This window comes from Branchiostoma floridae, chromosome 2 (genome assembly GCF_000003815.2).
Source record: "Branchiostoma floridae strain S238N-H82 chromosome 2, Bfl_VNyyK, whole genome shotgun sequence".
Taxonomy (NCBI): Eukaryota; Metazoa; Chordata; class Leptocardii; order Amphioxiformes; family Branchiostomatidae; genus Branchiostoma; species Branchiostoma floridae.
Window position 1 is genome coordinate 15,346,400 of NC_049980.1, and position 15,095 is coordinate 15,361,494.

General features: G+C 41.8%; 1 protein-coding gene and 1 long non-coding RNA gene across 2 annotated transcripts; both read right to left on the bottom strand.

Moving 5' to 3' along the window:
• Positions 1-430: 430 nt before the first annotated feature.
• Positions 431-3,564, bottom strand: LOC118409617. The gene is made up of 3 exons (XR_004830468.1): positions 3,271-3,564; positions 2,930-2,982; positions 431-1,206 (listed from the first exon to the last, which is right to left on the bottom strand). It is a non-coding gene; the product is annotated as an uncharacterized LOC118409617 (long non-coding RNA).
• Positions 3,565-9,968: 6,404 nt separating this feature from the next.
• LOC118410446 lies at positions 9,969-14,911 on the bottom strand. Its single transcript, XM_035812177.1, has 3 exons — positions 14,364-14,911; positions 10,652-10,762; positions 9,969-10,377 (listed from the first exon to the last, which is right to left on the bottom strand). The coding sequence occupies exons 1-3, from the start codon at positions 14,622-14,624 to the stop codon at positions 10,219-10,221; spliced, it is 531 nt and encodes a 176-aa protein (XP_035668070.1). The 5' UTR covers positions 14,625-14,911; the 3' UTR covers positions 9,969-10,218.
• Positions 14,912-15,095: the final 184 nt, after the last annotated feature.

Consider the following 15,095-nt stretch of genomic DNA (forward strand, 5'->3'; position numbering starts at 1 on the left):
AGAGCTTTGTTATTGCACGCCTTTGTATACTAACTACGCAGGAACATCATTTCTGCCTCTTCATATGAGAGTAGTTGGCAGCAGCCGATCATTAGTTCACTAATAAACACGGTATAAGATGCCAATTTGCAGAGATGGGGCACTTACAAACGTCAATGTAGCAAATGGCAGGAAATAAAAGTAGTACTTACAAAACAGCTCCTGCAATTAGAATAATGGTTACCCAAAGGCCTCCCTAAAAGCTAGTGGTTATACGTAAAGCAGAGAGGACGTCAATCAACTGCAACCGCATTGCCCAATGCGTGCAATAGTTTTTCCGTTTTGTGATTTTGCTGAAAGACTGACGTCAGAGAATCGTTACGGACCACTGAATACCAGCGGTGATAATGGCTTCACACGACAAGCAAAAAGCACACGAGTCAAACTGAGCTCAAGTTTGAAATAATTATTATTTCTGCTTTTGTCTTGACCTAAGAATAGAACTTCTCAGCGCACAGCAGATACTGGCAACACGTCGACAAGATGCATGATCACTGCAAGAGTAATCTGAACCGTCCAACATTATTAACACTGCGGTACGTGTATAATTGTATGGACTTTCATTACGATATACAGTTGTGACGCACTCAAATACATATACTGATATGAAATGATATTACAAAACTATATAGATGTCATGATTGACGAAAGTGGCTTGGCCAACGTCATTCTAATCTGACATCCTGTTGCAGCTAAAAGCAATAAAAGGCAAATAAGTTATATTCAGTCGTTTACGGGGTAACTTTGTCATTACGTCAGATCATCCGTAAATAAATACAAGTAATCGCAGCAAGTTACAAAGTGCCGCTCGTTTCAGAAGTGATTGTCATTGTCTCCTCTTGAACAACAATAGCATATAATATTGTTCTCATGATTCTGTTTGCTATCTTAGAAAATTCTATACTATCAACCACCGGTAGAAAACTTTCTTTATGAAATGTTTCCAAACCTAAAATCTAATAGTCTAGTAAGGAGAAGCATAGACAACTGGAGGTTCAACTTTGTGTACACACCAACTCTCGCATTAGCTAGATAGATGATAGATGACAGTAGATATTGCACAATTCTGTCTGCTGACGTCACCAGTTGCTTTCCGTGACGTCATCGCGAACAATGGCTCGACATAATATGTCGTCGTCCTGCTGATCGAAAACCTTTGACGTCGTCCTGAAAGACAAAATGTAAAAAAAAATGTTATCTTAAGGTGGCCCTGATTTCGTCAGGAATAAATGCGTTTGTGGGGCCGATATGAAACTATCATCGGTACTAGTACTACTAGTACTACACCCCTGCCCACCAGCTAGAGGCTGCGACCGCTAAGCGACAAAAGATTTCACAGGTCACTCAACAGATTCCATGAATAGATAACGAATCTTATAACGTTTTGCTTATTTAATTGTCTTTTAGATCGTACGTTTACATCTTGTGTCATATTCCAATCATAAATCAATGGTCACACAAAGTCAACTTTGGTCGCTGTACGGTCGCTAAGCGGTCGCCGTCTACTGTACAGGACACCTTCCGACCAGTAGCGGGCCATTATGGTATGTTAATAACCGTAACTCCCTAACGTCTATTTAATAAACTCCCGGTCACCCCCCGACAGTTGTTTTGTGCGCTGCCCTTTCGCGCGGGGTGAGTCGTGCCCGGTGTCCGCCCCTACATGACGTCAGAACAAAACCGACAGGCAGATTCAGACAGGCAGAATCGGAATGTCGAGTCGTGAGGAGGCGACTGAGCCTCCCCGTGGGGCGGGACACAATGGAGAGACCTCCCCTCGCTTGTACCAAGCCATTTGCCACTGTCTGGACGACATTTGGTGGAGGACGGTCGCCCCACCTAGCTCCAATTGCCGTGAATGTGTTTCCCATACGGAGAACAACAAAGCCAAGAGCCACCCCCGCCCTATCCAGTGTACATTCCACACATGACAGAAACCGAGCTACAACTCATGCCTCATTTCCATACCCAGTTTTGCCTTTAGTCCTTTATTTTTAGGTAAACAGATTACAGGCCAGATTGGCCACGCGCGGAGGGGTTATGACGTATTTTCCAGTCTCAGAAACATTGTCGTTACAGACAATTACTGAAACCAAGGAACTGAGAAGTTTCCTCTGACGTCATCGTTGTCTGCAGCAGACGTTCTCATGAAGTGAGATATAGATTAAATCATGCCTGGGCCTAACCTCTGCTTGGAGAGAAACTTTACCTGTCTGCTATTCACCAGATACAATGTTTAATCAAGGTGGTTTAATCAAAAAGCAAAATTCAATGCTTTGGACATTAGAGGAATATTGAAAAAGGGATTTGATGAAAACACTTTGGCGATGTGACCGAGACAAATGGCTCAAGGCTGTGCAACAATGTGGAAAATAAGTTTTAAAGGTAAAAAAAACAGACTCCAAAGGTCACATCGACAGCAGGAAAACCCCAGTCAACGGCTGCAGAAATCCCTGTTTTTTTTGTTGAGATGATAATTTTGTTGCCAAATGTTTCACTTTAAGTGTTGGATATCTAAACTTAAACCGTTGAGTATTGATCAACAGAAAGACTGGGGAACCCCTTTGCCGTATCTACCAATGGTAGATCTGGCAATGTGCATCTGGGCAGTCGTTGAGAAAGGTATACAAGGTACAGTTCCAACTATAACAGTACAGTGGGCTAGCTTAGGGACGCTCCGCTCCACTTGATATCTTCCATTTAGTCTGCTTCATACCTTTTGAAAACATCCGTTGTTGTTTGTGGTGATTAGTATTATCATGATGCCATTTCTAAAGCTACTCACTGAAAACTTCACTAGCACTGTGACGAAATCACGCATCATGATATATTGTACCCATAGCCAGGGGACAGGTAGAGCAGTTATCAGTTTTAAGTGAAGGTTTCTTACCTTGTAAGCTGTGGATTTTTAGCCAAATCTTGGAAAGGATGTTCGTGGATTTTCTGATGTAAAGAAAAGGCAAAAAAATTCTTGTGTTAGCGCAGGCGAAGTTCACATCAGTGTCTTCAACAAGCAGGCAAAAAGCACATCAGTGTCTTCACCAATCCCGGAGTATTGCGGGTAGGGCTAACATGATGAGACCAAATGAGAAAGTTGTAGGATGTCGAATGCTACTTAACGTACAAAAAAGCTCACAAAAGGTGTCTCTATCCAGCTGTATAAACCAAGAAGAACAACTTCAATGTCTGAAATATATGGCAATAGGCCATGGACAACCAAAGTCCATTTACCTCCTGCTCCCCATCTGCCGGACCCTTCTCTCTGGCACTGCACAGGGAAACTCAGGCACAGCTCTTCCAGAAGACTCTCTATCAGACGAGTTCTTCCTTCTCGGACGTGTCTACGGATCGCTCCGATTAGGATACGAAAGCGTTGTTCGCGACTTATTTCGCCCGCCGTAACAAAAATGGATAACATGTCGACGATCAGGACCCAGTGAAGAAGTTTTCTCGTCAACATACTAGCGGGACGCCGCGATGAGGTGTGGAGCGTTCAGATGTGCTTTCCGAGCAGGTCCTTGCCACATCGGTGATGGTTTGGGGAGAACATTTCTCCTTGCCCTATTTTATACCATCGTCAATGAAGGGTAACCCGGTCCCCTGTGGTGGAGGGACAATGGTGGAGAAAAATAGATGCGGTAGGAGGTCTGGGCTCGGATTGCGCCATTCGGCTGATGTGAGGTGTGGCACGATTCTGTTCCAGTCAAGGTCTTTCTCGTCGGACATCTCGTCACCATCAGGCGTGATGGCTTTTGCCATTCTCGCTTTGCTGCAACCTGCTGGATTGAAATAGTTCTTCAAGGAGTGCCATATGTCACCTATGGATAAATAGCCCGAATTGCAGAATGCCGAGGAAAAATGCAACCAAAGTGGAATATAGCCAAAAAAGCAGCTTTTCTTAATACATGTAGGTAATATAGTAATAAACCTATCTTGTCTGCTTATCTATCTACAGCTTAGTAAAATCAACATTGCCAGTGTAGACATTTCGAAATAAAAGCAAGCATTGCTCAAACCAAATCATCAACGAAATCAGGAATTATTTCATTCGTTTTCTTGCAGCAGGAAATCACCGTAACATGAATGTAAAGATTTGTTTCTGAGAGAGGATGGTATATCCTCATTCATTATTGAATTTCCTAATCTACAAGAAGATGTAGAAGGGTAAACTCCAGCAAAGCTGAATCTCAGGCTCCACGGAGCAGCGGTCCTTTGACAAAGAAGAAAAGAAAGACGAAAAGGTCCCGACTGCTCCAGGGCACCGGCAGCTTGAGAAATGTTATGATTTTGTCTTTCTACTTCTGGTTGGATATTAGAGTTTCCATTCGAGGCTATGATTCTTGTCGGGATGTCGCTCTCTTTGTTAACAAAGGCTTACGTCAATTATGCTTGCGTGGTATTCCTTTAAGGACGTCATCTATACAGAGGATGCCATGATATCATAGCCGTCACCATAGCGATGAGATCACGACGAGACACACACCACGTGCAACCTCACGTAAACAAAAGATGCACTGAACCCGCAACAATGATAAACAGTGTCGGCATAAACATTGGCGTCTGATCGTGTGTTTGGGCTACAAAAGAAGTTCAACTGTTCAGATATTTTGGGTGTGGACGGCAATGCAGTGTTGAGATCACATGCCTCAACTTTTCCTGGTTCATTTCGATGTCCTCCTCCCACGCGAGACACATACTCACACTCACATACATACATACAAACGTATAGACAAACGCAAGCATCCATACATTCACGGGCATTTCACGCACACAGAGGTGCGCATACACACACACACACAGAGAGAGAGAGAGAGAGAGAGAGAGAGAGAGAGAGAGAGAGAAGAGAGAGAGAGAGAGACAAGAACCCAAACCAACCCGTTCACATGGTGCGGGTGGTGCAATCGGCAGTGTGTGCGATTAATAACCCGGAAGTTCTAGGTTAGAATCCATTGATATGCCACTGACCTCGTGCCCTTGGGAAATATTTCCTCATTTCACTAGATGAAGATGAAAACTTTGTATAGGACGTTAAATGGAGGTCCCGTTTGAGGAGAGCCACGCCTTCAGCAAGTTGAAGAACCCACCGCACTTACCGAAAAGAGTAGGGGTCCTTCAAAGTGTGAGTGGATCAGATAAACCTGCCCGGACATACAGCGCGTACTGTTTAGTACAAACCTGGTGTGTTGCGCCATGGGGTGGTTTACCAGGTATGCAATACAAACAAAAAACAAACAAACAAACAAAACACATATTCTATCTATATCTGACGGACAAAAAACTGCATATCAGAACAAGGTCCCATCAACCTCTGCTTGGAGAGTACAAAACATACACACACACACGCGTGCGCGCGTGTACACATATATGTATACACACATGCATCATACGTGTTTTTATGACCTGAATAAACATGCATGCATGTATGTAAACTTGGAAAGGTTCAATGGTTCAATATCTAACTCGAGGTCTGCCTCCATGCATCATTCTAACATCGTAAAACCAACCAAAAGTTTCGAGAAAAATGTTGCTATGAAGCAGTGGTCAAAGATAAACTTTTCATCCGCTTGGGCGTGATGTTTTCCCTTCCACGGGGAGTGGCCTTTTGGATCTCATTTACATGTGAAACCTACAGATCCCGCCCGGGGGAGTGGTGTGATTCATTCTGCTGACACTTGGACTATATGAGCTGTCACATCTCAGTCTGGGGACCACCTACTTCAGCTTCTTAACGCCAGGACGACGTCATTGTTCTGCCAGACTTCCGTGGTTGATCGTATTTGCACGCTTGGTTTGTTGCTCCTTGTCCGCCCATCAAAATAGTCCTCCCACGAGCCTTGCGAACGCTGAGAGATTGTCAAGGTCGCGCCTAGCTCTTTATAACGGCCACCGGAATTGTGGCTGTGATTGACAGGAAGTAATGGGAGGGAGTTCTGGTCAACACGGAGATTTTCCAGTTGTCATCAATCGAGATTGTTCAATTCAGAGTACACGACCCAACCTAAATCACGTTAAACCTCCTTGTCACGTTGCGTTGCTGAAGAGAGGTGGGTGACATATTTAGCGTTGTTTGTATTTTCATGTATATTTGTACTCCATTGACGAAAGTAGACTGGAAGATGACTTTGCGACAAAGACTTGGGTCCTGGTCGTTCCGTTGATTAGTTCCAGTAACACAAATCCCTGGTTGTCGACTTACTTTTGAAATAAGATGTCCACTCCCTGATTAGATATGACTGACAATGAACACAATGTGTGTCTGAGCCTTTTGATTTCTTGCTCTCTGCAATCGTCATTTATTGTTGATAAAGTTGATAATCTTTATACAAAAATACTTCTTGCAACAGCATGATGGTTGTCAGTGTATGGGCGCAATATTGTTTATAAGTCATTGTCATACACTTGTAAATGCCCCAAACGCATTCAGTCAGATTGTCATGTAACGATATACGTCAATATTCACATTCTACAGTAAGTGACATCTAGTCACACAGAGAATTTTGAATGTCACTTACTGCGGAATGTGAATAGTGACGTATAAGACGGTGATCCGACAATTCTACCATTTTATAAACATTCATGTTCCAAACCCCTTACAAACACTCACGGCATTTTTATCAAGTTGGCACAGTGGCAGCGTCCTTGGAAATGGTTTAAGATGTACAGATAAAGGGTCTCGTAATAAACAAAGTGACCCTTTTCTATACACATGGTCGTGAAACATATCAATCTTTGACCGCCTTCTCCTTTGTGCTGATTGTTGTTTCGCCAGTGAAAAGTTCAAGAACTTGTCAATTTTGTCTGTCCTTGGTATTTAGTTGGGTTCAGAGAATATATGTACTGAATTGTGTTCCGTTCATTTTGAAAATAAATAATGGCCACGGCAGGCGGGCAGCAGATCTAGGACAAGGTTGCAATGTATTTCTCGTCACAAAAGCAGTTGGAGCCAAACTAAGGCAGGCACAAACAAGTTCGACAACCGCGACTACGACCCCAGCTACTTCTTTTCACCTTGATGCCTTTAGGCAGACGGTCACTACAGTTCTCCACACTGTTCTCTCCTCAGCAATGCTCTACTTTCTGCCTGCACGGACATAAGTGTTCGTTGGTCGATGTGTTTTTATATGGTGTAAGCAACAGATACCAAGTAAAGATGAATCCCGTTTGCCTAATTCCTTCCATAACCTCCACGTCATCCCCCAAGGAAAATGTATATTCTCTACTATGAGAGTTTAATGTACATATGAGGGAGTCTGAGCAGAAAGAAAAGTAGAACCCACCAGCAACTTGCGAGCAAGGTATTCATCTGATTCTCTCGCTGTGGTTAAAGCTCATTTGTTTGATAGGCAGTACCTTAGATGATCTTGTGTGAGACTCAAATTCTCATTTGAAACTCATTTCGAGTGTTTGAGCTATAGTCTTAGGGCAACTGACCTTATTGGTGCTACCGACTTCTTGAACCAAAGTAATAACACTTGATAGATAAGGCACGATTCCTACATCCCTACATGTGACCTTAGATGTTAAACGCTAATGATTTGTAGTAGGAATTTCGCACGGCACCCATGGCTAATGGTTCACAAAGACCACCCGGAACAACATGTCAACCTGGGGCAGGGACGTGCTTCGTTATGTGTCAAAGGTACCATGTCTGACGACCATTCAAGCCGTGATGTGTGGGTGCTGTAGACTACAGGTGTCATGGCAGTTCCCGGGAAAGGCCAGAGACGGTTGGCCAGGACAAACACCTTACGTCATCATATTACATTCTCATCCCATATTACATGGCCTTTTGTGAGGTAGGTCAGTGTCATAGAATGGTTGTTATCTAGCTATACCTTGTACAGTTCATGCACAAAGAGTTGATCTATCTTGTTATAATCTATTTTATGATTGGTGATGGTTTTATGATTGATGATGATTTTATGATTATGTTATCTGGACAAACACTCGCAGTTATCCAAGGTTTTCTCATCAAACCTGACCTAAACCTTCGGCATCAGTTACTCTTGAGTTGGCGCATACATTTCATCAGTTTTACTCCCAACCTCTGACAGTACGTACACATATGTACCATTTGAGGGATAGCACATTTTTAAGGACTATTCTGTACGTGCCTGTCTAGCTGGTGGATACATTGACATGTATACGTAACATGACACCATATATGCTTACCTGTGGACAATAGTGCACCCGAGCGGACTTATGTGAGTTGTGGGAAGAGGCATGTCCCCCGATTACATATTCAGGACTGCTTCCTACGCCTTTGCTTGCAAACTGCCCGGGGTCAATTCGGCGCTGTGTGTGTTGCATAGTACTCCCTACGCTTTTTATAGTGATTCGTGGTTTTTCATAGAATTCGTACGAGTTTTAGAAAATTTGATAAGCATGCTTTGGCAATTCTGGATGTTCGATGTTAATTGTTTGTGTGACACTTCACACTTGGCATATGTAAAGACTACACATTGCCTTGTTAAGACAATGATTTCACACAAAAATCACCGTTCACGATGTTAAACTGTACGTCTTGAAACATTTGCGGTCACGGGTTTTATGTCCACGGTGATGACTGCGAATTCGTCACACTGCCAATACATCTCCTCTGCATGACCACTGTTTTACACAATCGTGAATCTACAGTCTGCCAAAATCCAAAACACAGCGATTAAGTTGTCTAGTTCAAAATAAAATCACCAAGAAAGTAAATGAATTTGCAGTGGTCAGAGTCAGAAAGCAGAGTCCAGGGAGGCGTCATTATTTCTGCAGTGGTCGTGCCCTGGGAAATGACGTGTGTTGTATTGATTTGTCTTCTTCAGGAGGGTGCCTGCCGTGACCTATCCTGTTTTGGAGAAAAATAACTTTTGCTCTGCAGGTCAGCGTCCCACTGACTCGGAGAAGGACGGCTACATTTCTGGCGAGTCAAACGTCACACTGTCGCAGGTCGCCATTGTTAGTATGTTACAAAAAATAGAAACAGGAATTGAGGATTAGGACGAAGCAAAAGACTGCTATTTTGGGGTATCCGTTTCTTTTGTCTGAATTCACAGAATAAACTCTATATTTAGAACCTACGAGGAGCACCATATTGTACAAAATGCCCGTCGCCCACAGTGGACCAACTTGGCGCCAAACATTCAGGGTAAACTAGTAAAGAATCCTGGAGAGGATGGTCTACACTCACATATTCTGCTATTTCGCACCCTATTTCTGATCAGAACGAAATCTTTTTAATATCTGGGTCGATGCTTTGTTCGCATAATTCCATCTTTTTTAGGTTTTCCTTTGAAGACTACGTTAAATCTTTCAATGGCTCTCACCTTGAAGTAACAATGGAAACAATTCTAAACATACACATTTGCATGATTTATGCATGGTGCACGCCGGTGCTCATCATTGATTAGGTTACACATGTAACTAGTAAAAAACATTATTCATCTTTAAGTGTTTTTGCCTGTATTATGCATTCTAATTCCTCAGTTGCATATTTGTTATCTGTTTATGTTCCGCCAGTCAGGAATTACATGTGTTACATTTATTGAAGTCCAGTTACGGAAAGCAATGGAATTATATGAGGTCCTCATTAATTATGCAAATTAAATAAAAAACGACATAAATTCCCCTGCAGTTCCAAAATCCGATGAAACTTAACCCCACCGTGTCCTGGCGTCGAAAGCTACCCCCCACCCGAATTTTAAGACTGTATCATGTCCGGGGCAAGAAATTCATTGAAAAACTGCTATCATGATAGACTATTCTGATTAATAATACAAATGATCTGCTAATTCTCATAATTTCATATTTCATTTAGTACATATTTGTCAATGCTTCCCAGATACCAAAAATCATGAAAATCCGTTAACCCTATGAAAATATAACCACCATGAATATTCATGGAGGTAATGATACAACGAAATGGTTAGACGAAGCACAAAACCACAGAGTAGGTTTTAACGTTATATGTATACGTCATCTTTATTCATGTTGTCCGCCCATTGACTGTTCTCTGTCGGACAGGCACGGGATTCCTGCCATCCATGACGATAACCTCTAAGCAGACGTAGAACTAGAAAAGCAAAACGATAACGTTTCCGTGTCTTCAGGAGGTAGAAAGGCCGATTGATTTATAAACGTTACTATTTCGCCACCCCTCTACAACTGCTTAACGATTATCCTGGAGTCCCTTCAGTACTGTACAGGAACACAGGTTCCTATGTCGGCATAGCCGGAGAACAGCTCACACTGAAGCCCTTCTGCGCATGGGCAGGTGAAGATGTACTGCCGGCGCCCTACAGATGTCGGGTAGGCGAGCCTCTCCCCTGACCTCTGACATGTGTCGCCGACCTGTGCGACAGAGAAGAAATGTAGTTTACTTTCAATATAAATATTCATTGGTATTAATGCATTATCGCCTGTATCTTATTTTTTCAAGGAATTTGATACATTGATCTGTATCAAAGTTCTGATCTGTATGGTCAACATGCCAATATATAGACTTGTTCTGTCAGTTCATTTCCAATAGAGATGGAATCGAAGCGTCCGGAAATAATCTCCATATCTTATCCAATCTTAGAGATTGAATACTCTTTAAATGGCATGCTGATGATTTGTTCCCCACCTGTCCAGCAGACTTGCACACCGGCAGCGGGCTGAAGATCGGGCGGCGGGGCGCGCAGCACGAACCCACGCCGTGTCGGGAAATGCACTGCCGGTCATGGCGGCACGTGTCCTGAAAACGGTGGACAAATTTTCATTTGGTGGAAATATTGAGAACACATTAGGTAGTTATGTTCATGGCAATGTATCTATGCTAGTGTTAGCAACGTGTAAATTAGATTGCGGTGTAAAATTGTCCAGCAAAATTACTACTTAAGGCCATGTTGATTTGATAATACAATAACTATATTACCATAGTTGTAATTTATTGCCAATTCGAAGATTCATGCCCGCAGGCTAATTGCAAGTATATGTAACATGAGAAAATGATGAAAACAATAATAGGGTATAGAATACAGCAATGAAATAAACGTATTTAAAGCGAAATATAAGTCGTCATTTAGTGCTACTACTAATTTAAAACGTTTGCTGTTGGATTTGATTTCTTTTTGTGTGTGTGCAGTGTAGGATGAAATTGTGACATTGTGGGAAATATATACATTGGGTGGTGTTAGCATAAAGATCATATTTTTGTAGTTCGGTGCGATATCCATCTGCAAAAAAACATTTTGCTGACTAGATTGAATAGTTTGTATCTTTCGGTAGTGTAATGTGGACAGTGACAAATAAAGTTTATCATATGTATATTTTTACATCCCTAAATCTGCAGGAAAGACTGACTGTAGCAAGACACCGACGGTCCTGGAGACACCTCTCCATCTTCATGTCTACATTGTCCCCCCAACAACCAGGAGGGCAAGGGACTTGGTAGGTAGGTATATCATATTCCATGTATTTTATTGTGTATTATGGATGGAAACCCGAAAATCTGGATATTATCTCACATGCACTTATGGGCTCAAAAAAATGTTACGTTTACCTTTTGTTTGGCCGTTGTATGTGGCCGGTACTGTCATAGAATACTGTTATTTGAATTCTCGGAAAATAATCTGTCATCAGCGATTCAAATGTCACTAAGATAAGATTAAGAGATAACTTTGACACCTGAGTTTAGGTTTCATTATTACATGGAATTTTAATTTTTTCTGTCGGTTACCACAAAACATCGAAATCTGCCTATCTGCCCACCCACCTGTCGTCAACTCTGATGCAAGAGGTGTTCGTTTTCGTATGAATAGGGATATCAAATTGTATTCTCTATTCTTCTATATTGTAGATAATGCCTAAGGCAGTAAACTAATGGAGAGAGTATTATTACAAAACTCGTTCCATATCATATTTTGCTATCAGAGTTAGACATTTGCAAAGGCGGATAGTATCAATGGCAAAATGAGTATTTTGTGTCGTAGATGACGCACTAAGAAGATCTTAACAGCGAACAGAAGACGTCAGAAACAGCGGAGTACAGTTTCAGCGCGCTTCGGTAATCGGAAGAAATGAATCATATAAGGACATCATAGATATCACTTTTAAGCCTGACAATGTTATGTTGACACGGGCTTTTAAAAGCTTAAACCCATATACGTCGCATCACATTTCGCAGCCTAGGATTCTCTACAAGTGTTGACATCATGGATGAAACAGGTAAAGGTGTTGGGGAGTGTGAACACAAGTTGGCAATCTTTAAAAGACATACTCAAATACACCTCTCCGGGAAGGAAGGTCTCCTCCGACAGGGAACGTTGGTCAAGTGTGTGTGTTTGCACCTGTAACTAGATAGTTAACTTAAGATTCTTTGGATGGATTTGTATGAATTTCGATACGTGGGTAGTAATTGAGGTCTCATAAGAGTTACCAGGTATTCACATATCAATGGAAATACATTCATCGGCTCACAATTGGTCGTCAAGGGAGACGTCATAACATTGAGTACGTATTACCTACCGAAAATGAACCATACATGTCAGGATGCCAATACCTTGGAGCTATACTCGCTAATGAATAAAGAACAACGCAATGAGTAATATCTAATTATGTCTCACCAGATGGTATTGGTTGTTGTTCCATGAAATGCAAAGAACAATTTCTAATCTGATCATTGTGGCGTCTAATTGCGATTCAGAGCACACTGTTGAGATGGTGTGCATCTTTGGCAATGATTTCTAAACCGTCCATACTATATCCAAACTATAATATCCGCTTTGTCTGTCCGTGTTCTCACGTACGCAAATATTTGCAATACTGCTCGGCAGCTGTAACAGGCTTGGGTACCAGGCTAGTCTATAACCCAATAGAAGAAGATGTCTAGGCGATTGGTGCAAAAATTGCTCAAATTATGGTAAAAGCATGAAAGTTGGCTATATTTTGCACCAATCGCCTAGACTAGTAGATATAATGTTGGAAAAACGTACAACTGGTCGGTTACATTCCCTATATATTCATAACAGGAGCATTTCCGTAGTTTATTGTTTCTTTCACGACTCAAATTTCAGATATGCTGGTGTGTTACGCCGAAGGGCGGTTATACCTATTATACAGGGCACACTTCCTCTACACATACTGCCCACACGGTAATTATGCCCCGCGCAGGAAAGGAAAACAATCGCTGAATCAATTTGTCAAGACGACGGGCGGTGAAGCCTTGAAGATTCATAATAATGATTACTTCAATACAGCCCTCACTGAAAGTATAATTCAACCATTCAACAGCACATGCACACCTATATAATAGGACTAGTCTGTGGTTGTTGGCGATTTATCTCGGCTTGTGTCAGTCAACGAAAAGAAGAAACCGTGTTGACCAATAATAATCATCGTTAGAAAGCAACCAAATGACAAAACATGCGACCTAGAAAATCTGCGGCCTACTTTTATCTAGAAATAGACCATTATAATCTACCGTAAACAATGCAGTGTCTCTTTCGACTATCCAGTTCCAAAAGTCGACTAGATGTTGCAATTGCCATTGGACGTTCTTGTTTCGTTCACACGTTAATTATACCAGGCACCTGCTTCCGATAGATTCAGGACCTTCCCATTACTAGAATACATTTTGTATGTCATTATCGATTTCATTCTGGCCATGGGTATATCATACAAAATGTAAAACTGAAAATCGACTAAAATGACAGCGGAACATACAACGCGTAAAAGGATTCGTTTTTTTTTAATACAATTCGTTGAGCGATCTGCCATATTTGAGGTCGCAGAGAGTTGTTCTAGTGGATAGGAGGTATTATGCCGTCAGATGGCACAGTCCGTAAAATACACAGGTTTGATGCTACAAGTGCATGTTTAGTTCCCGTCTGTGAATTTAGTTATGCAATTACTTTTTCACCGCGATATTTTCGTGCAACGGTAATTTTCTAGGACATACAGCAGTCGCAGACTTTGCCTACGCCTCAGGATGGTGCATTTTTACGGATTTAGTCAAATTATCTGAGACGGATTTCGGCTTTACTGTCAAAAAATGTCTGCTGTTTCTTGTTCTACAGTGAAAAAAAGAACATTTGAACATTTCATGAAATGTGCTCGCTGCATTTAAGCAATGATAAAAGCTCCTTGATTTAAGACTCAGATAGAAGCAAACGATGAGATGAATTGTACAAGATGTTCCTACCTTTTTTGCATGCTTCTTTTTGCATTTAAGGTATAACTACGATTAGGGCAACTTGAAGAACGAAATGACAGCATACGTCGAAAGTCTAAGCCATAAAAGACGACGCGTAAGCATATGTTACAAAACTGCTACCATGGACTGTTGGGAGACTCACCGCATATAAAGCATCACTGGGTTGTAGAAGTAACAACGTTGACAAGAGGAAACACAAAATCATCATTGTAGGTAGAGGACGGCTAGGACAGCTTGTCGGTGCTTGAATGCGCTTGTTCCCTGTACGAATGAACAAACTCCACCACTCCTTTCTTTTGTACTCTATTGTCGAGGGGCGATTCCAGGTGGGATTAGCCGGGGAAGAGGTATGTTTTACATAACGTATCAAAGACGTCATCACATGCATAATTACCTGCGTCATCGCTGATTTTCTTCCGTATAGTAATATGTGGATAGTTACATGAATAAAATTCTCTGGCGTGGGCAGAGAATTTCATTCATGATAGTTACATTGAATGGCATTCTTTGTCCACGCCAAAACTAGTACCAAAAAAGATTTATCATTAAATCAGTCTGGTAAAGCGAAAGGTTAAGCGATAAAGTGAAAAACCGTGCTTAGGCTTAGGTCCCATTTCCAAATTTCCACATTTCTGGGGCCCGGTCGGGATGTTTTAAGAAACGAAAAATTAAAATATATATCTATAAATATACACAAATCTTGCCCATGATATATTTTGACATTTTTGTGTTTTTTTATGTCTTTTATATCAATCTTAACGCTTCTGAAAGCTGCCCGACCGGGCCCCTGTTTGGAAATGTGACCTGAGCCTTACACGGAAACGTTTTGGTCCGCGATTGAAGACACAATGAGAGCCGTACCGCCGTGCGCGGG